Source organism: Miscanthus floridulus, chromosome 2 (genome assembly GCF_019320115.1).
Source record: "Miscanthus floridulus cultivar M001 chromosome 2, ASM1932011v1, whole genome shotgun sequence".
NCBI lineage: Eukaryota > Viridiplantae > Streptophyta > Magnoliopsida > Poales > Poaceae > Miscanthus > Miscanthus floridulus.
Window position 1 is genome coordinate 8,007,222 of NC_089581.1, and position 26,689 is coordinate 8,033,910.

Consider the following 26,689-nt stretch of genomic DNA (forward strand, 5'->3'; position numbering starts at 1 on the left):
AACGCTACGGCAACTTTCGGTAGTACAAATCAAACATTCAAAAGATAATATATGCATCGGTAACATAGCATAGATGTGGTATGTTTAAGATTCACTAAAAAATAACGATACGTAGAGTTAGATATATAAACACTGATCTCATTTGAAATACATTGATAACTTCACAGCACACACTGAAAGAGTTAGAACTACAATAAGTATATTTTCTGGGAATCATCTTATCTACCCTACATACAGAGGCCTAAATAAGCATGTTTTGGTGGCAATGATCGCCGTGGCAAAGGTTCAGCAAGGTGTGTGCGAAGCACCTTTCTACAAAAATCTTCTCTGCAGCTAGAGAGCATGAGATGACCAGTATACCATCTGCAACTTAACCCATCAATGGCAATATTTCTTCTGGTTGCTGTCAGTGACCAATATATGAGCTATTATTTGCCATCCCAACTCTTATCATTTGCTCAGGACCACCAAGAACAAAATTTAATATTTAAGAAATCAAGCAGGGATGGGAAGAACATACTGCATTGATCAGCTGCTGGGTGGAAATAAAACAAACTGATGTGCACCTTATGTTATATCCGAAATCACAATTGTGCAACCATACACTGTCTTTTTGCTCCAACCTGGTTCCTTCCACTTGTTTGCATAATGTCATAGTTGGTCAACAATGAATTTACACCAATTCATGCCAGCAAAGTTTTCAATGTTATTAACTATACTCAATACATTTTTGGTGATGAAAGTACAGGAGCAACAAGCCATTAATTTAGCAAATACGATCATCATGAAACACTGCATATACCTAGAGATCTATGTTTGAATAGGAGTACTTGGAAAGCAGCTATTGAAGTGCCTGAACCGTGACTTGGAGCTCTTGGTGGGTTTCAAGTCTAGCCTACCCCAACTTGCTTGAGACTGAAAGGCTATGTTGTTGTTGTTGCTGCTGTTGCCCCGTGGATTCAAACCGATGGCACTGACCTAAGGCCGAGATCTTACTGGAGCTAGTCCAACTCATTCTTGCATGGCCTCGGCAGCCTCCTCCGCTCTGAGCGTCACCGTGGCCTGGTTGTTAACATGCATAGTTAAGATGACAGAAAAAAAGATATGACAGAAACTGCTGCACAGTTAAGATGAAAATGCATTGCACTTTACCTATGGGATGTATATTAGTTTGCCAAGGTGAATCAAAGAGCTCGCAGTAGACCAAGTGCAGTATAATTTTTCTGAATTTTATTCATGCTGCACCAGGCCATGCAAGTGCAGTAGTAACTACACACCATCTGAAGGCATGTGTCGCTGGTTAGATGATAGACACAGTTCTGAAATAGATCTGACAATGTAGTGATAAAATTTTTATTAAAAAGGAAACAAGTTACCTCAGTGAGCTGCAAACATACTTGATCAGGAGCTCTTTTAAATTGGCATTGCAATGAGATCATCCCTAAGCTTGATGTCATTGTCGTAACACAGGGAAAATAATAAATGATGCAATCTTGTAACAGATAATATATAGAGGTTAAAGGCACAACCTTATACTTCAGGAAACTGAACATAAACTGCTGTATTAATTCAACGGTAAAACTCTTGGGGGGGTGGGGGGGGGGGGGGGGGGGGGGGGGGGGAGGAGGTGAGAAGGTTTCACTGCTAGAGGAAAAGCCACTCACTACAATGGCTCATATCCATTGTAGTTATATTTATATGCATGTGCTTGCAATATAATACAAACGGAGGCTAAACTGGATCAAGGTAAAAGTCAGTGTACCTGCTCAAGATTATGTATTGCTCATACATCCAGGATAACACTAAAGACATACAGTAACATCAGTAGTGATTAATATTTATACAAACCTACAACAATATCCCCATGTAATCAAAATTACTACTCCGTTAGGAATCAACTACAGCAATAAATGACAAAATTATATTAGACGATACACAAACAGCAAATCCTGTGGTCAAATTGTCCAGAGACCACAGCCAATTAATCCATATACTTTCAGTGAAGCACTTACTATCTATCTTTGAAACACCCCCTATGCTAATGCCCACAACTAACCCTGCAAAGTGCAGGGTAGCATAATCCAGCACATTACAGGATTTAGCTTACCAAACAAAGGCATGAACCTCTCATTTCCTTACCTCTATGCTCCTCTAAAAGATCACTGACAAGCATCCAGTCTGCATCCTTATCGTCATATGTAAGGACATAATCCTGGTCTTTGAGGGCATCCACCTTTGAGCCATTAGTCAGCCTGTCTTTCCTCGATGATTTATGCAGATCACTTTGACCGTTAAAATCTTAGGCTAAGTAAATATCCTTGTGAAAAAAAGGCATACTATGCAAAAACTGTTCAGTGAACGGCGCAGTACTTGTGTAATTACAAGAGGGGAATGCATTAAACAGAAGCATGGAACCGAACACCACTCACCAGCGATGAAGCAGCTGAACATCTTCTCAAGCGCCATGGAGAGGTCTTTGTAGCTGGAGTACATCTTGATGTCCACCTTCCTGAGGTAGGGCGCGCCATCCATGCTCACCTTCACATACATGGGCCCGCCTCTGGACGCGGCCTCCTCCGCCGGCACCTTGCTCTTGGAGGTGCTCGCGGCGAGGGTGTTCTTCTGGTACCTTCACATGGGGGCCATCCCACCAACTGCGCTCTGCACAGATCGACAGAACAGCATCGGTGAGCCCGCCGGGCGTCCAGTTCCAGGCCAAAACAGTAACGCCTGTGACGAATCGAAGCGGGGTCTTACTTGGCGGCCGGCGGCGCGGCGGGGGGAAGCTTGCTTGTCGTCGCTAGCCTTGACAGCGCCGGGGCGCTGGGCGGGGTCTGGGAAGGCGCGCTTGGCAGAGACGCCAGCGGATGCGGCAGCCGGCAGCAGACCGAGGGAGAGCGCGGCCACGACGTCCTCGCAGCAGTCCTAGTTGCGGTTGGAGGATTCGGAGCCCGGCAGGCCGAGGCGGAGTGTGAGACGGGGAACCGGCGAGGAGGAGGAAGAGGTTGGGGTCGGCGGCGCAGCCCCGCAGATCACCTCCGAGAACTTGGCAGCGATCTGGTTGCCGCACTGGCCGCCAGGATGTGCAGCCGCCATGCCCTTCACCCAAAACCCTAGGCACGGGCGCTCCTGCGCGTGGAGGCGCTGCCGCCGTCTCCTGACCCGTCTCGCGTTGAGCTTTCATTTTTTTTCGGAAAAAAAAGGAAAAACGGTGAAGGTGGACGAAGTCGCACGGATGGTTCGCTGCGTGCGGGAGGGTGAGGAGGTTGACACACTCGATCTGGACCGTTAGATGTGGGTGAGTAAGTAGAGAGAAGAAATTAGAAGCAATCTGGACCGTTCGTTTTAAAGATGTTGTTTTTCTAGGTATAATTTTATGGGTGGATGGATGAGGGGCATCTCAGCAGGGACGTTTTTTTTGTGTGGATTTAGCAAAGAAAATAGCGGTGAATTAGTAGGGTAGATACTCATGCTCAAAAGGATGAAATCGAGAAGTAATCCATAACCACGTGTCATAATTCGACTAGAGTGCCTGCTTTAAAGTACCCCACTTTGGAGCCTTGTATCTCTCCAACCAGACCGAATAAGACTTTGAACCTTAAAGAAAAGTTGTAGTACTCATATAGATCTACAACTTTTGTTACTACATTTTGTGCCAGAACTAAACAGATCAGGAGATACGAAAGGACAAAAATTTATGTTCAGTCGCGTTTTTGGGGTAGAATTGAGTTTTGAATCTCATTGAACAGGTAGCCGGCGTGGTGAGACTACACGCCGAGGTTCGGCCTCCGGCGTTGGCTGACACGACGCCGACGTAGTGGGCCCCATGCGCCACCGTGTCGCCGTCGACCGGGGTCGTCTGTGACGTGGCAAGACCTCGGCGTCGTGTCAGTCGACGCCGACCCTCATACCTCGGCGTCATGTCCTAAGACGCTTAAAAACGGTCTATTTTCAGAAAACGTTTTGGCAGTGGTCTTTTTCTAAAAATGTTTTAAAAAAGGACCAAAATAAAAAATATCTCCACCGTATCGTACGCACTTGCCGTCTCCGTGAAAGCGCTCCGCGGGTTGGTGGTGGGGAAAGCATGCATGCATGCCGTTGCCGTGCGCAGGCGACGATGGATGGCAATGGCACAGCGCAGCACGCTCTCGATTCGATCGTCTCGTCCTCTCTCGCACGCTCGGCTCGCACGTACGTGAATACGGCCGTTCAGCATGCGACACGTACGAGATCTCGAGGCCGAACCGCCTGAGAGCCCCTTTGGTACAAATCTTCTTTTCCACCATGGTGATGGATTTTGTTAAATTGCCTTGGATAATTCAATGCTACACGTGCTATCATTCCATGGAGTTGCTCTTTTTTTTTTTTGATACACTATGAAACTACTGTAACTCGAATGTATATGGATATTCTTGTCATTATGTTTATCAATTAATCATGGTATTGATTTTTTCAGTTCTTTTGGTTGAAATAAGTTTGTCGCAGTAATTTTCTCATCGTATATTATTTTTTCTCATAATTTTCGTTGATATTTTTTTCTATTTTTCTGATATATTTTTTTAATTTCTGCACTTGTTTTAGCTTCCTTGCTCCCGTATTCTCTTTCCTTGTTAAAAAAAATTACGGGAAAGCAAGTGCTTTTGTTAGCCCAAGGATTCTCTGGCTATACTTTACGTTTACTCGTTCAAATCAACAAACACACCCTGGGCTAATCAGCCCTGCTTCGAAACGATGGGACCCGCTGTGGCAAAGGCAGCACTGCAGGACCCGCGGTGGGCTGCGAGCCGCGCTGCTCCAGTTCCGTGCATGCATGTATCGGAATCGACCGACCGGCACACGCACCGCGCAGGCGATCGACGCCCCCCTGCTGCACCGACGTTGTGTCGTTATTATATGTGACCTGAACTTTATAGGCTACTATTTTGTAGCCAGGCTAACAGACCGCACCACCAGCGTACACCTAGCCGAGCGTGTAGAGAGAGGCTTCGTGAGCCGAGTTCATCTAGCGATCCGGCAGCGATGGAGAGGAGGCCTGATCTTTTCGTCAGGCGATCGCGCGGGCCAGGGCCGCCATAGCTTGCCGTACGTCTCCGTGAAAGCGCTCCGCGGGTTAGTGTAGTGGTGGGGAAATAAAACTGGATGCGTACAATGGATCGGAACAACACTAGACCTGGCAATACGGATGCACATCCAATTAAGTCCATCCAACGAAATTCAATAGAGCAACTAAACTTACGGACTTGAATGGATGACGAAATATAAACGCAGAATCAAAGATAGAGCCGCAAATCAAACGCATGCAGTGTTCATCCAGAATCATCATCAACATACGGATAGTAGGCAAAGACGACAGATACTAACATAACAGTCACCATACACGAACATAGATGACAAAGGATAGATCAATCACCATATATACAAACTCAGATCCATCCACCCTAACATGACAGTACTGGTAGAGATACCATAAAACTCAGCAGATGATACTATAATACTAGTAGTAGCATATGAAGATAACTAGTCACACCACCGGCTTGCTTTTTCCTCCTACGGGGCCACGCCGTCGACGGCCTGTGGAGCCTCCTCAGCCGCCGCCTCCTCCTCCTCCCTCACAAGAGCCGCGAAGCGGGTGACCGGCGCTGGAAGAACCTGCTCCCCGCCGCGGATGGGCTTCTCGACGATGAACACCTCGGTGCCCCCGCGCTCCTTGACCATGACGCCGACCTTCTTCGGCTTCGCCATCTTGGCGAGCGTGCGCGCGACGGCCGCGCCGGCGGATGTGCGCTGCCGCGGGGTAGGCTTCGTGCAGCGGGAGGGGCGGGGTACTTCTCCATGGGCTGAGGGCGGCACGGGTCAGGCGGATGACTGCGGTGGGATGGCAGAGACGGAAGCAGATGGGTGGGAAGTGGGATGCCGATGCGAGAGAGAGGCGAGGCACTCGATGACGGAAGCTAAATGCAGTACTACAAATCCAAATTTTAGTTGTCTAAAGTTAATTAAGTCCATGATATCCAAACATGTGAATAAAGAATGAACTAATATTTAGTTTTCAGTTCTACTAGCAATTATTTTATTAATTAGTCGGCAAAGGTGAACTCATACGGTCATACGGACTAAAAGGTGCAAATGATTTTTTGTATAGGTACTTTACTCGTTTTTAATTCACTTTTAGTCCTAGTATCCAAAAGCACTAGACCAAATTTTATGCATATAAACTTTTAAATTTTAGTTCTAGCACAACTGGAACAAGGTTCTTTGCCGAGGGCCGGATACGCTCGGCTCGGCAAAGGCCGGTCGGCACAGTACCTCACGGCAAAGGCTACTTTGCCGAGAGCCGCATCTCGGGCTCTCGGTAAAGGATTTGCCGAGGGTTAGCCGGCCGTTGGCAAAAAATTTCGCCGTGACGGCGAGAGGTCACGGTAAAGTTGATCTTTGCCGAGAGCCTTAGCAAGCTCTCGGCAAAGAATATTGACAATTTTTTTTAGACATTTTTTTGCCGAGAGCTATGGCTCAGCTCTCGGCAAAGGCTTCCTCTTTGCCGAGCGCTATGGTCATGCGCTCGACAAAGCTGGGATTCTGTGTGTTCCAGAATTTCCAGCTTTGCCAAGGGCATGACCATAGCCCTCGGCAAAGCCACAGCCAGTTTTAAATTTTTTTTTTGTTTTTTGCATTTCCAGTCAACAAATAAACATATATATGACATCCACGTCACAATAAGCACATCCACGTATCAATAACCACATCCACATCACATAGAAGTCTTGAAGTTCGAAGTCACAAACAAATCTCGACACATAGACAACCACAAGTGTAAAGTTCGACAAGCAACATAAACAAGAGGCATAGGAGGCGCCAAACTGGTCACGGCGACGGTCCGGGCTGAGAAGGCGCCGCGTGCGATCCTGGGGAGTTGACGAAGAGAATGTTAGAGTCGTTCGACACCGTCGACTGACGCTACACAAACAAAGAAGATGCAGAACGTGTTAGACAACATAAATAGATAACCAAGCACTACATGTACTTTTTACCACCACCACCACCACACCACCACCACCACCACCAACCACGCGACACCACCAACCACACCACCACCACCACCACGCCACCACCACACTACTACTACCACCACCAACAAGCACACCACCATGTCACCACCACCACCACCACCACGCCACCACAACCACACCACTACTACCACCAACAACAACCACACCACCACGCCACCACCTCCACCAACCACGCAGCCACCACCACGACCACGCCACCACCACCACCAACCACGCCGCCACCACCACCCACCATCATCACCACTAGCACTAGGTTTCACTAGGTTTTACTAGGTTTCACTAGGTTTGATATTTAGAGAAACTAAAACATTTGTCATACTCACCGGAGTAGAATCAAGCTGAGGTGGAGGTGTAGCCTGTAGCTGACCGAGCTGGAACTGTGGGACCGTTCCACCTTGGGTCATCGCAAGACCCCGCACGTAGGAGAGCACCTCTGCCAGCTGCCGCTGATCCTGCTCCTGCTTGGCCTCTAAAGCTGCCATCCTCTGCCACTCGAGCTCCCGCTCGGCCTCCAAAGCTGCCAGCCTCTGCCGCTGCTGCTCCCGCTCGGCCTCCATCGCCTGCAGCTGTGCCTGCAACATTTGACGCCAATGTTTCAAGATTGCGGAGCTAAGGTATGTAAAAGTCAAAGAACTAGGAATGGAAGAGAACACTTACCTGGAGTGTCGACACCACGGTCGGGCGCTGGCGTATGGCCGGTATTGAGCTCATGCTCGCTGCTCGGATCTGGTGTAGCAGAGGAACAGAGGTCGTGTCGAGGACACCGTCGCCAAGCCAGAACCACCCGTGCTTCTTGCTTTGCCCCACCCTCATCACAAGCTCTGGATCAAGCCGCTCCTCGATGGTCGGGTCGTAGTCTAGCCCGTGGACTGACCTTGCCATCTCTGTGTATGCAGAGATGCGAGGGGCAATGCTAGCGTTGGTGAACGACTTGGCAGGGACTTCCGGGGTCTAGTCGGTGGCGGCTGTCGCCTTGCCCATGTGGGACAAGGCATATGCCTTGAGGTGACCACAAGGGCAGCCACCATGTGACGCCGACTACGAGAAAGATAATAACATTGTTAGAGTTGTTGCAGAATTGAGTGTTAGGTTAGAGAAATGGTTTCGCCTTACCCAAGCTTCTAAGAATTCGAAGAGGTTGCGGCTGCCTTGATGGTGTGGTACTCCTTGCATCAGCAAACGGTGCTCCCATGCTTCATCATGCTCCTTCTTCCAGTCCTGGCTAAGCCACATGTCCACAATCCTCTCCTAGGCATCCGGATGCCGATTGCACCAGTTTGGAATCGCCTACAGGCCATCAAGCAAACGATATATCAGAAGATCAAATTAAGGAAACTTAATCTCAGAAGAAATCAATAGTAATGTTCCGTATTTACCGCAAGGTACTCCTCCTTGGTCAGCACCACCTGTCTTGCCTCGTCCTTTTTGATGCTACGCCCTTTGACCTTCGCGTAGTGCCAAATGTGCACCTGATGACGCGCGTCGTGAATCATGTCCGTGACGCGCTTCTTACAAGAAGCGACTGCCACCTGGTATGCCCTGTGCTCCTTGCCCTCCTCGATTCTAAAGAAATCCTGTATAAAGGCGCGAGGTATCAATTACTTATTAGAAGAATGCCCAATGAATACGATGTATCTATGGCTAAAAGAATACAATGTGTGCCTGAAAGACTTACCGACAGGTCCCTGATGACAGGCTCCACCTTGTTCCTGTATCTATGGCCACTACGATCCATGGCATCGGCGGCCAATTCGTAGTGGTCGAACTGAGTGGCCGGCTCGAACATGTTCAGGCTCACCTCCACTAGGCCAGGGTAGTGCTCCCTACATAGACCTCCTAGGATGCCATTCACTTTGCGTGCCTTGGCTCCAGTCTCCACAAGTTTCTAGTTCCTGCACAAGTGATTACAAAAAGTATTAGTTTGTATTTTGATTTTCAACATTTCAAATGAAGAAGTTTCGAGCACATCTTAAGTTACTTACCTATCCCCATAGGGTGTGATCAGCGGGCGGGCGGCTTCAGGTATTGGTCGACGTGGGAGCTTCGCGGGACCACGCAAGTACACCATCGACACACCAGAGGAAGTGGATCCCCCTGTAGTCGCCTCGTCCCCTGCAGTCACCTCGTCCCCTGAGGTGGAGGAGGACCCCCCTGCATCCGCATGCTCCATCACAGCGGCAGGCTCCTCCATGGCCGTAGGCTCCTCCACGACTGGAGGGGTAGTCGGCTGCGTCCTACTCGGACGCCTACGGCTCCTCTGCCTCGGCACTGGCTTTGGAGGCTGAACCGACGCCTCTGACTCCTCCTGGCTGGCGTAAAGAGACTGGATGGACCTCCTGGGTGGCATCTCCTGCATTAAAAAAGAACAAAACAATTAGCATTTATAAACAATACATAATTAGAAAGAGATGCAAAATGAAGATAATTACATGCAAAATGAATATAATTACAAAAATAGATAATATTACATGTATTAGAAACGATCTCCACGATTGGGATTAACTGGATTGTACATATCGTCATCGCTATCAACCATGTCCAAATCTTCATTCGCCTCCTCATCATCACTATCAACACCTAAGTGTAATCAATCAAGGAACACTATGTCCTTTGGATTTTCCACCTCATCTCCAGATTCCTCGTCCACAACCCTTTCGATGTCTGTCTCCATTTCGACTAGCCCGGTTAAGTCTATCTCAAAGCTCCCTTGTAGCCCCTCTTCGTGTTGATAGAACTCTCCGTCATGTGTTTTTGGGTTCAAGTTGTAATCTTCATCGTTTGGGAGAGGTAGTCTATCGTGCGGCGATATTGTGTGAACAACATACCAACCCTTAAGGTTTTCCTCGGTTTGGCAAGCATATGGACTATAATAGACTTGCTTGGCTTGTGTGGCCACAATCCATACATCATCACCTTCATAGATGGAATCCTATCGAGTCTCGACTAGCCCAAGATGAGGGTACTATCTCGATACCTTAGGATCAAACCACCGGCATTTGAATATGACAGGACTAAAAGGTTCGGCTCCACGAAACTAGAGTTCGTATATTTCTTCAAGTATCCCATAATAGTCCTTGCCATCAGTTCCGGGCATCATAACTCTAGTATTTGTGGTCCTTCGATGCGGCCGACTCTGCTCATAGCTTGTTGTGTGAAAGCGATACCCATTGACGTCATAAACATTACATGACATGACCCTAAAGTTGAAGCCATCGGCAACCTACCGCAATTCGGCACTTATAGACGCATCCCTATAGCACTGCAAAGTCAGGCTAGAGCATTATGCTATTCACACAAACGGCCAACTTGAAATCAAGAAACAAGGGGGAAGTTGGACGGTACCATCTTTTGGAACCAAGAAATGAAATCCTGCTCCTTAAGAATGGTATCAACTTCATGAGGGTGAGGTCGCCTTGATTGACGCCAGAATAGATTAACAAATTCCCTATGTAGACAAGAAACATGACGGGGTTGGATGTAGAATAGTGACGGTGTAAGTAACAAGTTCGTTGAGAACTTACTCGATATATGGCGCCACTTCATCTAGGTTGGCCAACAAATATAGCATGATACTGCACCACTCTTCATTGCTCAAGGTCTTTGGGCTCAATGCACTCGCTCTTTCGAGTGACCCTTTCAAAAGGCTGAGGGTAGATTTATTTTCGTCCTCATTGTAACGAGCCGGTCGATTATGCATGCTAGGAAGGTTGCCCTTATAGTATGTTGTTGTGAAGTTTGACACCTCCTCATTAATGAACGCCTCTGCCATGGAAGCCTCAATTCTGGCTTTATTTCCACATTTCTTGTGAATAGTCTTTAGACATCTCTCGATTGGATAGCACCAGCGGTTCTGCACGGGCCCCCCATTCGTGCCTCGTACGGGAGGTGCACAATCAAATGCTGCATCGATAGGAAGAAGCTGGGTGGAAATATCTTCTCCAACTTACAGATCAACTTAGGGGCTCTTTTTTCCAAGTCAGCCACCACGTTTCGAGATAACTCCTTGGCACAAAGCTGGCGGAAGAAATAGCTCAACTCTGCCAGCACGACCCAGACATGCTTAGGGACAAAGCCTCGAACCATCGACGGAAGAAGGCGCTCAATCCATATGTGGAAGTCATGACTCTTCATCCCTAAGACTCGGCCAGTAGATGGGTTGGCCCCCCTCTTAAGATTCACTGCAAACCCATCAGGAAACATTAAGTCCTTGATCCATTGGACTACAAACATCTTGTGCTTCTTTTCCAAGACGTAATTGCCCCTAGGCCTTCTCCATGTCTTGCCGGCTCTTGGTGGTCGCATCTCTAGGTGTGGTCTATCGCATAGCCTTGCTAGGTCCGCTCTAGCCTTAGGGTTGTCCTTTGACTTGTCAGTGTCCATGAGTGTTGCTTAGAGAGCTTCGGCGACATTCTTCTCAGTGTGCATTACATCAATGTTATGTGGCAGGGCCAATTGCTTAAAATAGGGAAGCCTCTCCAAGCCCAACTTATAAGTCCACATATGTTGAACACCATACCCCACGAAACCAACTCCGTCTTCCTTGGCGATAAGACCATCTATCTGAGCAAGAACCTCGACGCCAGTCATCTTCTGCAGTTCAGGGTCTGTCACTACGACACCTTTCGTAAAGTTCTTAATGTCTCGTCTAAATGCATGGTCAAGAGGGAGGAATTGTCGATGTTTGTCGAATGAGGAAAACTTGCCACCACACTTCAACCTAATGAACTTCAGAGCTGCCTTGCATACCGGGCATGGGAACTTCCCGTGGACACACCAGGCGCTAAATAGACCATACACCAGAAAGTCATGCATCGAGTAGTGGTACCAAACGTGCATTGTGAAGTTCCTCTTTGTAGCACGGTCGTATGTCAGTACCCCGTGATCCCATGCACTGATCAACTCATCAATCAAAGGCTCCATGAACACACCCATATGTTTCCCCGGGTGACCAGGAATTATCATCGACAACAATATGTTCTGGCATTGAAGAAGGACGCCGGGGGGAGATTGAGGGGGATAACGAAGATTGGCCAACAAGTGTATGGGGCCACCATCATTCCAAAAGGATTGAACCCATCTTTTGCAAACGCAACACGCACATTATGAGCCTCTAGAGCTTTGTCAGCATAAATGCCATCAAATGTTTGCCATGCTTCACCATCTGATGGATGTACCATCTTGTCAGGATTGTATCGGATGCCATTTTTGTGCCATGTCATCTGTTTCGCAGACTCCTCGCTCATGAATAGCCGTTGGAGTCTTGGTATGAACGGAAGGTACCATAGGACTTTCATGGGGATTCCAAGCTGCTTCTTCTGCCCATCACTAGATTCTACCTCCACATACCTAGAGGGCTTACACTTTGGACAGTACTTTGCTTCTACGTGTTCTTTCCTAAAGAGGACGCACCCATTCTCACAAGTGTGTATCTGCTCATACAACATCTTAAGAGCTTTAGGAGCTTCACTGACTCATACATGTTCTTCGGCAGCGCGTGATCTGCCGGAAGCAGGGTCCCAAAAACTGCCAGCATACTATCAAAGCAGTCTTGACTCATGTTATGCATGGACTTTAACCCCATTAAGCATCCAATGGCATCGAGTTGAGAAACATTTGTCTTGTCATGAAGGGGCCTCTTAGCCGACTCCATCATGCGATAGAATGCCCTTGCGGTTTCCTCTGGCTCCTGCTCCTCAGTTTTGTCCGTACATCGTTCACCGAAGTGTGCTTAGTGGAAGTCATCCATCATGTTTGGTACCCCGCCATCACTATCAAACTCCTCCAAGCGTGGCCTCAATGCCTCATCTCTAATACGATGGCCTTCACCATGGCACACCCACCGGGTATAGTCTGGCGTAAACCCAAACTTGCAAAGATGTTCCTCAATGACCTTCCTGGTTTTCCTATTCCTATTTGCACATTCGCTGCAGGGACACCACACCTCTATCGCTACTTGAGCACCCACACCAAATGCTTTGTCCAAGAAATCCTTAGTCTTCTATATCCATTCACGAGTGACCTGATTCTGACTACAGCGGCCCGTGTACATCCAATCACGGTTATCCATCATCTACCATATATATAATAGAGTAATATAACCCTCAATAGCATATGCACTACTTGCCTACTATCTAATAGGTAGGGATATGTCCTAATCCCACCCGCGGATGCGTAGATAAGGTTAGTTTCCATGCTCCGCTCCAATCCAAGATAGAATTTCAGTAGCACATCCCCGTTGTTCTCCTGATACACGTCCTAGAAGGGAGAGTGTGTATCCGGAGAACAACAGGGAGGTGCTACCGAAACCCCATCTCGGACCGGACTGGACCATACAAACTAAACCATCTACGCATCCGTGGGCTGTCCAAATAACATGGACAATCCAAAACAAATACGGTCGCAGAAATGCAAAGATCCACATACCTATGACCGTATCTCTTTTGGACGGGAGATGCCTAACTGGTTTACGCGATCTAGCTAGGGTTACGGACAAAGGGCTTATACCTAGGGTGGCGGTGGAGTGGAGAGATACGGCTAGAGATATGCGGAGATGTCTGGGTTTTAGGCATCGGACATTGCAACTTGCTCGAAACCCACTCAAATTTTTTATCACAGCCTATACATGCGATGAAATGACACATCGACAAGTTTCGTGAATTTTGGACTTCGTTTCCATTTTATATAATTTAAAAATACTTTACACGCAAGTTCCTCGTCGTGTTCCGTGAAAACGATGCGCCAAATTTGGCATCTATCACTGGATATGGTCTCACACCACATGCAATACCATGAATATGATTTTTTGAATCACTCAATTCCAATATTCGATGCACCTGCAGTTCAAATTTGAATTACCAGGAAGAATTCAAGTAAATGAAATAAACTTATTAAATATAGCTAATAAAATAAAAAAAGCTCCAAATTTTAATATGTACTTTAAGGTACAACAGTAAACCTAGGGAAAAAATTTGGAAGCAAAAAAAGCAAAAAAAATATTTTGCCGAGGGCACAGAAACGACACTCGGCAAAGTAATTCTTTGCCGAGGGCCAAATTCTGACCCTCGGCAAAACAGATGACAGGTGAAGGCCGTTTGCCTGCCGTCACAGGTTTACCGACGGCTATGTTTTGCCGAGAGCCGGACCTCGGCAAAGATAAACTTTTGCCAACGGCCTTTCTTTGCCGACGGCCGGACCCTCGGCAAAGGGCCTGGTTGACGAGAGGAATTCTTTGTCGACGGCCTGGCCCTCGGCAAATATGGTATTGCCAACGGCCTACCGTTGCTGAGGGCCGACTCTCGGCAAACCTTTCTTTGCCGAGAGCCCGACATTTGGCTCTCGGCAAAGAAGCTGGCTCTTGGCAACGGGCCTGTTTCCGGTAGTGTAGTTGGTCCAAACAAATCCTTAGCTATATGTCGTGGTCCCACTAGACATCCACGCAATTTTATTTCTCAGTTTCTTTTTGTTCTCCTTTTATTCTTTCATTCCTTTTTTATTTTTATATTAACAACCCATGTCTCTTCTACATACTATAAACAATTTTTTAGATTTAGAAGTCCGTCTACAACAAAAAAATTTATAAATATTTTCAAAAATAAAGATGTTGAAGAACAAAAACTTATATGTACAAGTTACGGTTGTTCGTAAATTCATTATATAAAAGTTGCACTAGATATGGTATGTTGAGAAATCCTAATAAAATGTTTGGCCACTGATAAAATTATTATAGGGTGTGTCTCTATGGCAGGTGTCTCATGGTTTGCTTAACCATCAGTCACCACCCCCACCTGTCTTCTCTGTTTATGGGTGTGTCCCGGTGGCAGGTGACTGATGGCTTGCTTAACCATCAGTCACCTCCCCTGGCCCACCCGTCTTCTCCATCTTCTCCCCCTTTCTTCTTGCTTTCTAGCGCCCTGCCTTGGAGGCAAGTAAGCGTCGGCAAGCGGGGAGGGGCCTTGGGTTCTCGGCGTCGAGGACGGCAGCCATGACATGGTCGGACGCTGCGTCCTCCGCGGGGCCCCGTCTTGCATGGGCCCCAGTTCGTCCACGCATCCTTGCGGTAATGCAGGTCGGAGAATAGGGCCACCTTGAACACTCCTCCTGGCCCGAACCGCAGCTGCCCCTGCGCTTGCACCGTCGTGCGGACGCAGACTGGCCACCATGAGTGCCAGCGCGGCGATGAGCAGGGCACCGACAACCACGAGGCCATGCCACGTTGTACTGTGTAATTCTAAAAAAATCCATATGACCCACGCAGCATGCATATGTGCATGCATATTAGATCCAAATATCTCCTACAACTAAAAAGAACAAAAGTAAGATAATTTTTTCGTGCGACTTTTTTTGGGGTCGCCTTTGGTCCGCGTCCCTGCGATCCCGATTTTTTTTTATTTTAACACTTTTTGATAACTAATTTTAAATCTAACACTGCAAGTTTTTTTTAAACTAACACTTTTGGCCGCACCTATTGCCCTGGCGCGGCCAAATGCCTATGCCGCGCCATGCATGGTGGCACGGCATAGGTCTGATGTGGCCGCGACCGGTTTCGGTGATCGTTGACGTGGCAGCTCTTGCCGCGCCACCGATCTTGGCGCGGTAGTGCCGCGCCCTGATCCATGGCGCGGCAGAGCCGAATAAATACCGTGTGGCCGGCCGACCGCCCGCCCGCACCCTGCCCGCCCGCCTGCCGCCAGCGCCCGCACTCGTTCTATTCTTATAACAGATGGAGGCCTGAGACCCACATGTTCCACCTACCTTGTGGCGAGATGACCTTGACGTTGCAGGATATGAAGGCTATTTTAGGACTTCGGTTAGGGGGACTTCCAGTGACAGGGATAGTTGACAACGATCACTAGAGGGAGCTGGTGGCTCAGTTTACTGGATTTCTTCCATCGAATGACGATGCTTCCAAGAAAAATAAGTGAGTAATTCAAGCCTATTTAATACTTGCATTGCTTTCTTGCAGCCATGGGGTCTCATTTTCTTTGGTCAATTTCAGGAAAAGTTCCAGGGTTTCGTCGTCCTGGATCACGGAGCGCTTTGATTACTTGGACCCATAGGCTGAGGAGGCTCTGATCGACAGGTTCGCTCGTGTGTGGCTCTGGCACTTTCTTGGTGCTTTCCTCTTCTCAGACGCCTCGGGCAACACGATCGGCTGGATGTTCCTTGACATACTACGACAGCCATGGGAGAACATAGCGGCGTACAACTAGGGCAGCGCAGTCCTGACATGGACGTATCGACAGCTATGCGTTGCCTACTGTCGCACCTCAGGATATGCGAACCTTGAGGGTTGCTCGTACCTACTTCAGGTGTGATGTTGGGAACGATGGCCCGTTGGGAGGCCCCTTAATAATGGTTTACCGGTAAGTACTTTGGTTCACTATATTCTTGAAGGCAGTTACATATGAATTCATTATTAATGGTTAATTCATTATCGTGTTCAATGCAGCGATGGAACGGGTAGGATACACTCCCTACAGCTCTGTATATCTGGACGGAAGCATAGTTAGTTAGAGGGAATGCGAGGCGCAAGTACAGGGAGTACATGGACGGTCTCGACGTCCTGACACAACACCAGATTACGCTCTCTTTACTATCATACCTGTGTCTTGTTCGATATATACTATATCACAACCTAATTCAATTACGAAATTTCAGGTGCATTGGTGTCCTTGGGATTCTCCAGAGCTTCAGGACTATCTCAGTCCTGTCACTAGGGACGAGTCAGACGAGTATCGCTGCGACGTCCCTCTTATTTTCTTCCATGTGGTCGAGATTCACTTGTCCATCCGGGTCTGCAGACAGTTTGGGAGAATGATAGGCTGCCCACCACCGCTTTACTCCACCAACCAAGAATTGCACGAGTGCATTATCGATTAATAACAATGCTACAATCCAGAGGTGTGTGGTACAACTAACATCGTTTTGTTGTAGGTATGAACGCAGGAAGAGGTACAAGACCAAGGATTGGCGCGTGACATACAGCTCGCGCATCCATTTGTGGCAGAACAGGGTACGACATTCAGTCCATGCAAGTACTCTACACGACCAGCACACCTTCAGCGAGTACCTGCGGTGGCTTCATAGGTCTACGAGAACACATATCAAGCCCCCGTACACTGACGTGGCGATTAACGAGGACTCGGAGGAAGATGTCATCGAAGATGTGTACGACGTTACCACTAGGGAGGACACACAGCTGGAGAGAGCCCCGCTTCAAAGATACGTGGTAATATACTTGAATGGTACAATTTATTATCCTTTTGGTATTAAGTATGTGTACTAAAACTGTCCAACCGCATTTCTGTACCGAGGCGATACAATTGTCAAGGCTGTCCAATGAAGCAGCGTTCCGGCTTCATGAGTCTAGAGGTCAGGGGCCAGGCATTCTCGCGGCTTTTGTGGTGGTAACATAAACTTGTCCGTTCCAAAAATATTTCTTTAGTGTATATGCGTTTGGGTAATACACTAACTTTAACGTCCTGGGTCTTAGTTTCTTAGGTCAAACGAATATTGACGTCCGAAACTTGCGGGGTTATGTTATGTCAAACTTATGTCAAAACAATAAAAATGTTATGTGGCAGCTTGTCAACTTGCGCACGGACTTCATTTATCTGTTTCATATTCGTTTCTTTGCGTCGCGGCAGCACTGCCGGCGAGATTAAGTACCAACTAGTTCGGGAACCGGCAGTCCCGACGTATCTCGACGTCGGTGGTAATTTTTTTATAATCGATTAGTTAAATTGGTGGTTAACCGTATTATGAAAGACGGAAAACAAATCATGGGCTTATCAAATTCTCTATTTGGCCGTGAAAAAAATTCAACAAAAGACAGAAACAAATCTAATATTAATTTTACGTCAAGCAATACTTAGAATAACTCCCACTATCGGCGCGACGCGTTCGGATTAAACCGTTCAGGTACCGCCGATCGGGCGGCGGGCGCGGCGGCCAGGTGGGCTTGCTGCTCGGGCAGGTGGGACTGGGCGCGGTATTTATTCGGCTCTGCCGTGCCACGGATCAGGGCGCGGCACTGCCGCACCAAGGTCGGTGGCGCGGCAAGAACTGTCACGTCAACGGTCACCGAAACCGGTTGTCGCTACGTCAGACCTCTGCCGCGCCACCATGCATGGCGCGGCACAGGCATTTGGCCGCGCCAGGACAATAGGCGCGGCAAAAAGTGTTAGTTTTTTTTAAAAACTTGCAGTGTTAGATTTAAAATTAGCTACGAAAAAGTGTTAAAATTAAAAAAAATCGCGATCCCCTCGCTTCCCCGTGTTATAGCTGGCTCGGCAGAAAAGGAAACCGTCCATCGCACGCGCTCCCTCCCTCGCGCGGTCTCCCACTCCCAGCGCCGAGGATGCCGACGAAAGAAGGAAATCAATCGCCAAATCCTTCCCTTCCCTCGGCGCAGGAATCGGCCACGCCAGACGCGCTGCCGCCTCGACGCCGCCTCCACAAACTGCCCCCCCCCCCTTGACACTCGTCGTTTTCCTCGCTCGCACACCCGTGACCCGTCCTGATTCCAGTTTCAAATGGCGATGGCGATGATGACTATGCGACGCGCGGTGGCACTCGGTGCCCGCCACATCCCCCCCCCCCCCGGTCGCCGCCGCTTCCTCCCGCATCGTCCCCCTCCGCCACGTATGGCTCCCCCCTCTCACCTTATCAACCAGCCATCTTCCTCTTCGCCGCTTCATACCGCACCCCTCGCACACCCGTCGCGTGTCACTGTGTGGTGCCTTCGTTCGCTTGTTGGTTGCGGGTTTGATATATTTTGGGTGTGCAGATGAGCGCGGACGCGGGCGCCGCGATGGAGAAGATCCGCTCCGCGGGGCTGCTCAGGACGCAGGGGCTCATCGCTGGGAAGTGGGTGGACGCCTACGACGGGAAGACCGTCAAGGTGCGCGTCACTTTCCCGGATTAATCCCGCTTCGCAGGGATGGTGCACACACTCTGTGGATCTCACCTAGCATGAATCAATCGCCGAAGAAATTTCTATTGTTTGATTTGGACATGTGCTGATGAAGGTGGACCAGGATGTTGACGTGTTCCTGAACATCTGTGGCCTGGACTGTTCCTGGTGGAGACGTTTCAATTGCAGATTCGGACTTTTATTTGGTCCTTAAGTCCTTGTCATGACTCATGATTTGTGTGACAATGAGCATGGTTGATCTCAGGACTGAGGACGTGTGTGGTTGTGCAACCACTCTGGAATCACAATATGCCCCACTAAGAAACAATGTTTTTCTTTATTTTTTATGTCAACCTGCTGGCATCACAAGACTGTGGTGCTGCATTCTGTTAGCTTATGTATTTTTCACCACATGTCTATTGCAATTTGTTGTTTACTTTTATTATTTACTATTGATCTTGTTCTTTTCATCAGTAGACATCATTTTTTCTGTTGACACTTGATATTATATTTTTAAAAAACAAATAATATGACCAAAAAGTGATTGGTTAGATATGTTTGCAAAATGTGCATCAAGGAAATCTGAGAGGGACTTTGGTGCGTTTTCTGAAGGCTAGAGAATGGAGTGCCCCTAAAGCTCATAACATGGTAAGTCACCGGACCTCCTTTTGCGTGATCTACAATCTACATTCAGGTTGAGAGGTTTCCCTTGGGAAGAACTGATGAGATATCTAATTGTTTGCTGCAGCTAATGGATTGCTTAAACTGGAGAGTACATAATGAGATTGACAGCGTGTTAGCTGTAAGTAGCTTTTTTAGTGTACAAAGTCTTTTTTTCTTTTGAAAAAGAAAAGTAGATTGGATTGCCAGAATGCCAACAAATGACTTGGGATATGTTTTGTAGTGATTGCATATCTTCACTTTTCCCTGCATATTCTTTACATTGGTAGCAGATTTTTTTTTTTGAAATATTGTTTCATTTGCATCATGAACTAAATGCTAATACCAATATATGCGGCCCTTTTTTATGATTTAACTCATGGTATTCTTCTGACTAGCATTACAATTTGTTTTTGATACAGAAACCCATTCTGCCATCTGATTTATATAGAGCCATTCGAGACACGCTACTTGTTGGATTGACAGGGTACTCCAAGCAGGTACAGTGATCAGACTCATATTTCTCATGTTAGCAATGTTAACAATGTTATTGATATGATATATGCTTTTACTAATCTCTTTTTCTCCATCCATTGGAATATTCTATTTTCGCCCTGACATGATTGCAAAAGTGATCTATTCATTTCTCAGCAGTTTGCTACTTTGTTTCCTCTGTAGTGAGAAGGATTTTTTATTAGGGCTTATTGGATACACACCATTGCAATTTTCACGATTTTAAAACACGCCACTACAATTCGCCTAATTGGGCTGGTGCCATTACAATTCTGCTAGAGTTTGAAATACGCCATTGTCTACGCTCCATGCCGTCTTGGACCCACTGTCAGGGCTACAGGAGGCCACCATATTTGCGTATGGACCTTTCTGCCCTCCCGAGAAAGGATAATGTCCCGACGCCGGCTGTTATCTGAAGTGAAGCACTTGGGTTTGCCATTCTCTCATTTTGTTTAGTTTATTTATGAATCAACTTCAGTACATGCAATGCACATTTGGCGCATAGTTCCCAGAACATGCAGTGACATGTCAAGCGCACATGCTACATTCTAGAAATAAAGATGGAAACATGTAATGCACATACGGCACATAGTTCCCAGAACATGCATTTTCATCATTCCAGAAATAAAAATGGAAACATTCCATCGGTCCACATCCATAGTTCTCAAACATTGTACTTAACATCCATACAGAGGACACCATTCTAGTTGCATAGTTCCCAAACACATCAGGTCACTTACAAAGCACATGTTGGTCCGCTTGGACTAGCAAAAGCCATAGATAACACTTCAGGTCACTAAGACCAGCAAATGCACAACAAAACACATCATCTAATCCACGCCGAGCCAGCTGTTGAGGCTTCTCACCACTCTTGCTTCAGGAGCAGTTGCAGCCTTCAGAAGCTTCTTCTTTACAGGAGTCTTCTTCTTCTTTGGTGCTTGCTTGGTTGCACTTGTCTTCTGATTTTTCTTGGGTGCTTGCTTGGTTGCACTTCTCTTCTGCTTTTTTTTGGTGTCTTGCTCGGTCCTTCATCTTCTTGCCTCACCCTATAAGAGATGGCTATCATTTAGACATTCCTTGCCCATTTACATTCACAAGCAAATCAGGAATAAGAAATGTACCTTTTAAGTGATGCAAGCGTAGCTACCTCATCAACACCATCATCATCTTCTGTTGGTTCAGCAAGTTTGCAGGTCTTCTCAAAGTGCCCATAGCCTTTGCACCTTTTGCATCTCACTTTCTTTTTGTTTGCCCTTTCTTCCATACTCCCTCTGATCCTGACCACTCTAGGTCTGCCTGCTGTCCTCTTCTGCAGTGGTGGGTGCAGTTTATATCCTAGCTCCACCTCAGGCCAGTCAGCCCTATCAGGCATGGGTGGAACTATATCTGCATATGCTGCTTTGAACCTGGCCACAGAGTAGTATTCATGCACAAAATCCTTGATTTCCAAGCCTCTGTTGGACAAGATCCAAGCAAGTGCATGTCTACAAGGTTTTCCTGTGACCTGCCATTGCCTACAGCCACAACAATGATTGACTAGGTCCACTGTATGCCTTTTGGTGTTGTTCCAATCATCAAGCAAGGTCACCTCAGCAAAATCCTCATCACTTACTGCAACTTTGATGACCTTCAAGTGTTTGCTAATTAGGTTCAGTTCCTTGATGACACTAGGCAAAATGCCTTCTCCCAATTCTCTACCAACCTTTCTCCTAAGATACCTCTTCTCCATTATCATCTCCCTGAGCCCATCAACTAACTCATGTATGAGCAGCCCTTTCATGTCCCTCACCTGACTGTTGAAGCTCTCTGACACATTGTTTGTCAGATAATCACATTTGCTGTTCTCGGAGAAACCAGCCCTGTACCAGATTCGGTTGTGGTGATCTTGCAAGTACTTGATTGCATCAGGAGCAAATTCATATATCTTCTTCAAGTGCCACTTGAACAGCCCTTCAGTGTAGCTTCTAGCAGCTGGATAGAGATGAGTTGTGAAAACATCTCCTTTGTAATGCTTCATGAAGTTGGAATATAAATGCCTCATGCACTCTCTGTACTCAGCCTCAGGAAACACTGCACCAACTGCTTTCTCTAAGCCCTTACATGCATCAGTACAAATCACTAGTCCTTTTGGGCTCCCAACAGCCCTTCTCAAATGATGCATAAACCACTTCCAGTTGTCCTCATTTTCACAATCAAAAATAGCATAAGCAATGTAGTATAACCAGTTATGTCCATCAACCCCTGTAGCAGATGCTAACTGTCCTGTGTATTTACCATTTAGACTTGATGCATCTACACCAATGAATGGCCTACAACCAGTTATAAACCCATCCACACATGGTTTGAGAGCTACAAATATCCTCTTAAACCTCATTTTCTTGCCTACTTTCTCCACATCTATCTCTACAATGCTACCTGGACATGTTATATCCATCTGAGCTTTCCAATTAAATAGCAATTTGAATGACTCTTCATATTTACCATGAATATGTTGCAGTGCTAGCTGCACACCTGAATAAAGCTTGCTGTACTTGAGCTTTATCCCATAATCTCCCTCAACCTTCTCCTTGGCTGCCTTCGGACGCTTGCTTGGATTCTTCTTCAACCATTCTTTCAGTCTATCTGACACCCATTCTTGAGAAGGCATTTTGTTTACAACAAGCTTCGTGGTTGGACAATCGTGTTCAAAAGGTAGGGTCTTAATCTAAACAAAAGACAAGCATGAATAAGTAGTATGCACAACCAAACTGAATTTAATTAAAAAAACAAACTGAATTTAATAACAAGGATACATAATTGTTTATACCTGTATAGTTTTCTGATCATGAATCCTTGAAGCATGAATACGCCAAGGACAGCCAGGGTGCTTACACCTTGCAATATACCTGGTAGGGTCAGTCTTGATGCCAGGAGCAAGCTCAAAACCTTTCTTCACTGCATAGTGCCTCACTGCTTTCCTGAAGGTGATGATGTCAGGAAATAAGGCACCCTTCTCTATTCTTGGGTTCTCAGGATCATGTAAGACCCTTATCTCATCAGGATCTGCATCAGTAACCTCTGCCTCAGCAGGAACAATTTGATTGGCAGCATTAGTAGGTGCATTCAAAGATGGCTGTGCAGGTGGAATTGTAATGTACATATGCTCATCATCGACGCCAACATACTCTTCTTCATTATCAAAGATGTCATGCTCTTCTTCGGCAACACATTGGGATTTGTTAGGCATTGTTGGATTAGGCTGTGGTTCTGGATCAGTAGGTTCTGGTGGTTCTGGATCAATAGGTTCTGGTGGTTCTAGATCAATAGGTTCTAGTGGTTCTGGACCAGGCTGCATTCCTAGATCAGGAAGGATAAGGTCTAGTTGTAGTTCAGTATAAGTAGAAGGCTTTAGTAATGGATTTATGTCATCTGGAAGCGCACACAGGGGTTGTTCCCACGAAAACATCCTAAGACAAAACAAAGGATAACAAAATAGTCATGGCTGAATTGGAACACTAAAAATAAGGAATGCAAGAACACTATCTTAGATACTAGCGAGAAAAGTAACATTTGTCCAAAGGAAACTAAAAAAACAGCACCATTTTTTATCATTTTTTAATTCATAAAACTCAAAAGTAAACCATGTACCTCGGCAGTGCTCTTCCAAACATCAGCTTATAAGAGAATCAACTTTAGATTTCGGAATCACTGTTTTTTTTTAACCTGGAATCACTGAATTGACGCAAAGGGAAAGGGAGAATCGCTGCCAAAGCCTGAAGACCATCCCTCGCGTAAAAAATACAGAAGCCAAGCAGCCCCAATTGGTAGATCCGCTCCTGCTTCCCAATCCCCCAACCCGTCAGGCTACTGGACCGCAACCAGCAGCCCCTATTCGATAGACACGGAATCAACCAGCCCGCCCGTGCCTGCACCCGCGCTGCCGCTCGCGTCACTGGCGCGCTCCCCGCCCACACGGCCGCTCCAGTCGCCGGCGCGCGCCCCGCCTCCCCGCTCCCCACCGCGTCTGGCCGCCGCTCGCTCGCACGAACGTGGAATCGCGCTGTGCCGTCCCTCGCCGCCAGCCCGCCCGCCCGTGCTTCCACCCGCGTCGCCATCCTCAGCTAGTATGGGTGCTACTTCGAAACAACGTACCTGGTGCCGTCCGTGGCCGAACAATCGGCGACCTCGGGCGCCGCCGCCGTTGTCGCAACGTGCACCATCGCCGCGCTACTGGTCCGCTGCCACAGCCCACTCGACCTTCATGGATTGTGGAGCCCCACTCCTCCGCCGGAGACCAGGTCCGCTGCCGCCGCCGCCGCCAACCGCCTCGCAGTCGATCTCGAGTTCTAGGGTTAGGGATTGGATTGGGGAAGGGAGTGAGGAATGCGGAGTCGGGGACGGCGAACAGAAAGACGCGTCGCGCGTCGGCGGTCGCGGCTTATCCTTTTGCGTGGCATGAAGGGCAAAAGTGGCAATACGAAAATACAACAGCTCATGAAAATTGTAATGGCAAAAGTCAGCCGTAGATAGTGGCGTATTTCAAACTCTTGCGAAATTGTAATGGCACCAGCCCAATTAGACAAATTGTAGTGGCGTGATTCAAAATCGTGAAAATTGCAATGGTGTGTATCCAATAAGCCCTTTTTATTATATGCTTTAATTTGTGCTCCTCTCCTTTTTTTTGTAGGGACAACCTGTTTATGCATTTGGTGTGGGTCTTAGTACTTTTGACAAGGCCTCGGTAGCAAAAATGTCCTTGGAAAAAGAATTAAAGCTGTTGATTTAATTTGAAAGAATAGCAAGACATTCAATATCATATCTGAGTCAGTTTCATATATATCTTGATTTTGTTTGCAGTATGTCTGTCAATGAAGAAAACCTTTATTTTTACTAAGTTTACTATGTAATAAAGGATAAACTGAATAAAGGATACACAACTTTGTCTCGATTTGTAGGATCAATATCAATATTGCTCATTTTATGGATATGGCAGACTATTTTTCCATAGAAATAAGAGCTCTCTAAATTATCTCACCCAATTTTTCTTAGGTGAACTATTATGTGCAGTCACACATACAGATGAATGAATATTGAGATCGTGTTGTCCTGGTAAGTGCTTTCTTATGGGGGTTTTCTCAACCGTGGTCATATGGTCCCTTCTTAATTATAATGCCATGGGGGTGGTTCTTCCCCCACCAGTTGAGTTTTTTTTATTGAACCAAATTAGGGAAAAGAGATTAAATATATTCTGTGTTCTTTATAGCCAGCTGCATCAAAGAAGTTCGGGAGACAGATTAATACCTGCTTGAAGGTTATGGATATGACTGGCCTGAAGCTGTCTACACTGAGCCAAATAAAGGTGAGCACAAAATTCTCTATTTGTTAAAGTTCTGTCGTGATCTGAATGATAATTTTTTAATCGCATTTCAGATTCTTTAAGGAATTAACTGGCTTAGTATAGTGGAAGTGAAAATTATTCAAAAAATCTACCTGTGGTGGGGTTTATTTCGCTAAATTGAAACTGAATCCTGAGATTGAGAAGCAATTATAGGTAGTTGCGACTTCATATCCTGGTTGTCTAATAAATGTTCCACCATTAGGATGGTGAGTCTAGATCAGTTTGTTAAGGGTGTGAGCATCCCCAAGTTCAAGTCCTTGCCTAGACCGTTTCACGTTCCTCTGTCTTCTTAATATAAATCCACCTCTACCGTGCAATAGTATAATACAAGGAGTCAAGTGCAATAGTATGTTTGTTTATATTACCTTTATCGTGATCATGCCATTGATTATTATCCTTGTTCTATGCTCCTCAAAGCGAAGTGATTTATTATAATACTACTTGCAGCCTGATTGGCATTCACCTTCTTATTAGGCTCTAGAAGAGCGAGGTCGAGAAAAATATCTCTTTGTCGAGAGTGTTGATCTTTAATGATGGAGAAGTAGAACCAAATCAAGAGCAGGTCGTCTAGAATCTGCCTTCCTTGGGTTGGGGAGTACATTAGCTCTCCTTTAATCTTCTTCATGACCTTTTTAAAATTTAACGATGTGTTTAACTGATTTTTTATCGGGTGTATGCTTGATTATTACCTCTGTGGTTATAGGTAAGGAAAGATCTGGTTCACTGCTGGTGCATTTTGCTTAGGCAGAAGGCTGATGAAACATATTGTTGCATGTAGTATATTGAAAATCATCTGGAGCTTTTAGATTTTCTTGCTGGTTGGTAAGGCTTCTGGGTCCACATTTGAGCACTTCATTTTGTTCGGATACCTTCTTTTTAATTTTTGCCTTTCCCGCCCACGTCCCCGCCCGACACAGCCTTGCACACGGCGGGGGCCCCCTCATCTCTGGCGGCGCTTGTCTCCTCCATGTATCCGTTCGTCGGCCCTCAACTCGCAGAGTCGCAAAGTATCCGATACTTTTGAGGCATGCATACTCACACCTATTTTTTTTAGAAATGTTTCGGTTTTCCTCTGATCTGAATATGAACTGAACATAGCATTTATTGTACAACTGCCTTACGGTTTGCCTTTTTTATTTACAGATTATATAATAATAA

At 46.6% G+C, this 26,689-nt stretch overlaps 1 protein-coding gene and 2 pseudogenes across 1 annotated transcript; 1 reads left to right on the forward strand and 2 right to left on the reverse strand.

Moving 5' to 3' along the window:
- Nucleotides 1–435: 435 nt before the first annotated feature.
- LOC136537831 (auxin-responsive protein IAA5-like) lies at nucleotides 436–3,194 on the reverse strand (annotated as a pseudogene).
- A 16,032-nt stretch (nucleotides 3,195–19,226) lies between these two features.
- LOC136536041 (phosphatidylinositol/phosphatidylcholine transfer protein SFH11-like) lies at nucleotides 19,227–25,824 on the forward strand (annotated as a pseudogene).
- LOC136513174 (uncharacterized) lies at nucleotides 21,257–23,433 on the reverse strand. The gene is made up of 2 exons (XM_066507167.1): nucleotides 22,961–23,433; nucleotides 21,257–22,858 (listed from the first exon to the last, which is right to left on the reverse strand). Exons 1-2 carry the CDS (start codon nucleotides 23,378–23,380, stop codon nucleotides 21,257–21,259), a joined length of 2,022 nt encoding a protein of 673 aa, XP_066363264.1. The 5' UTR covers nucleotides 23,381–23,433.
- Nucleotides 25,825–26,689: the final 865 nt, after the last annotated feature.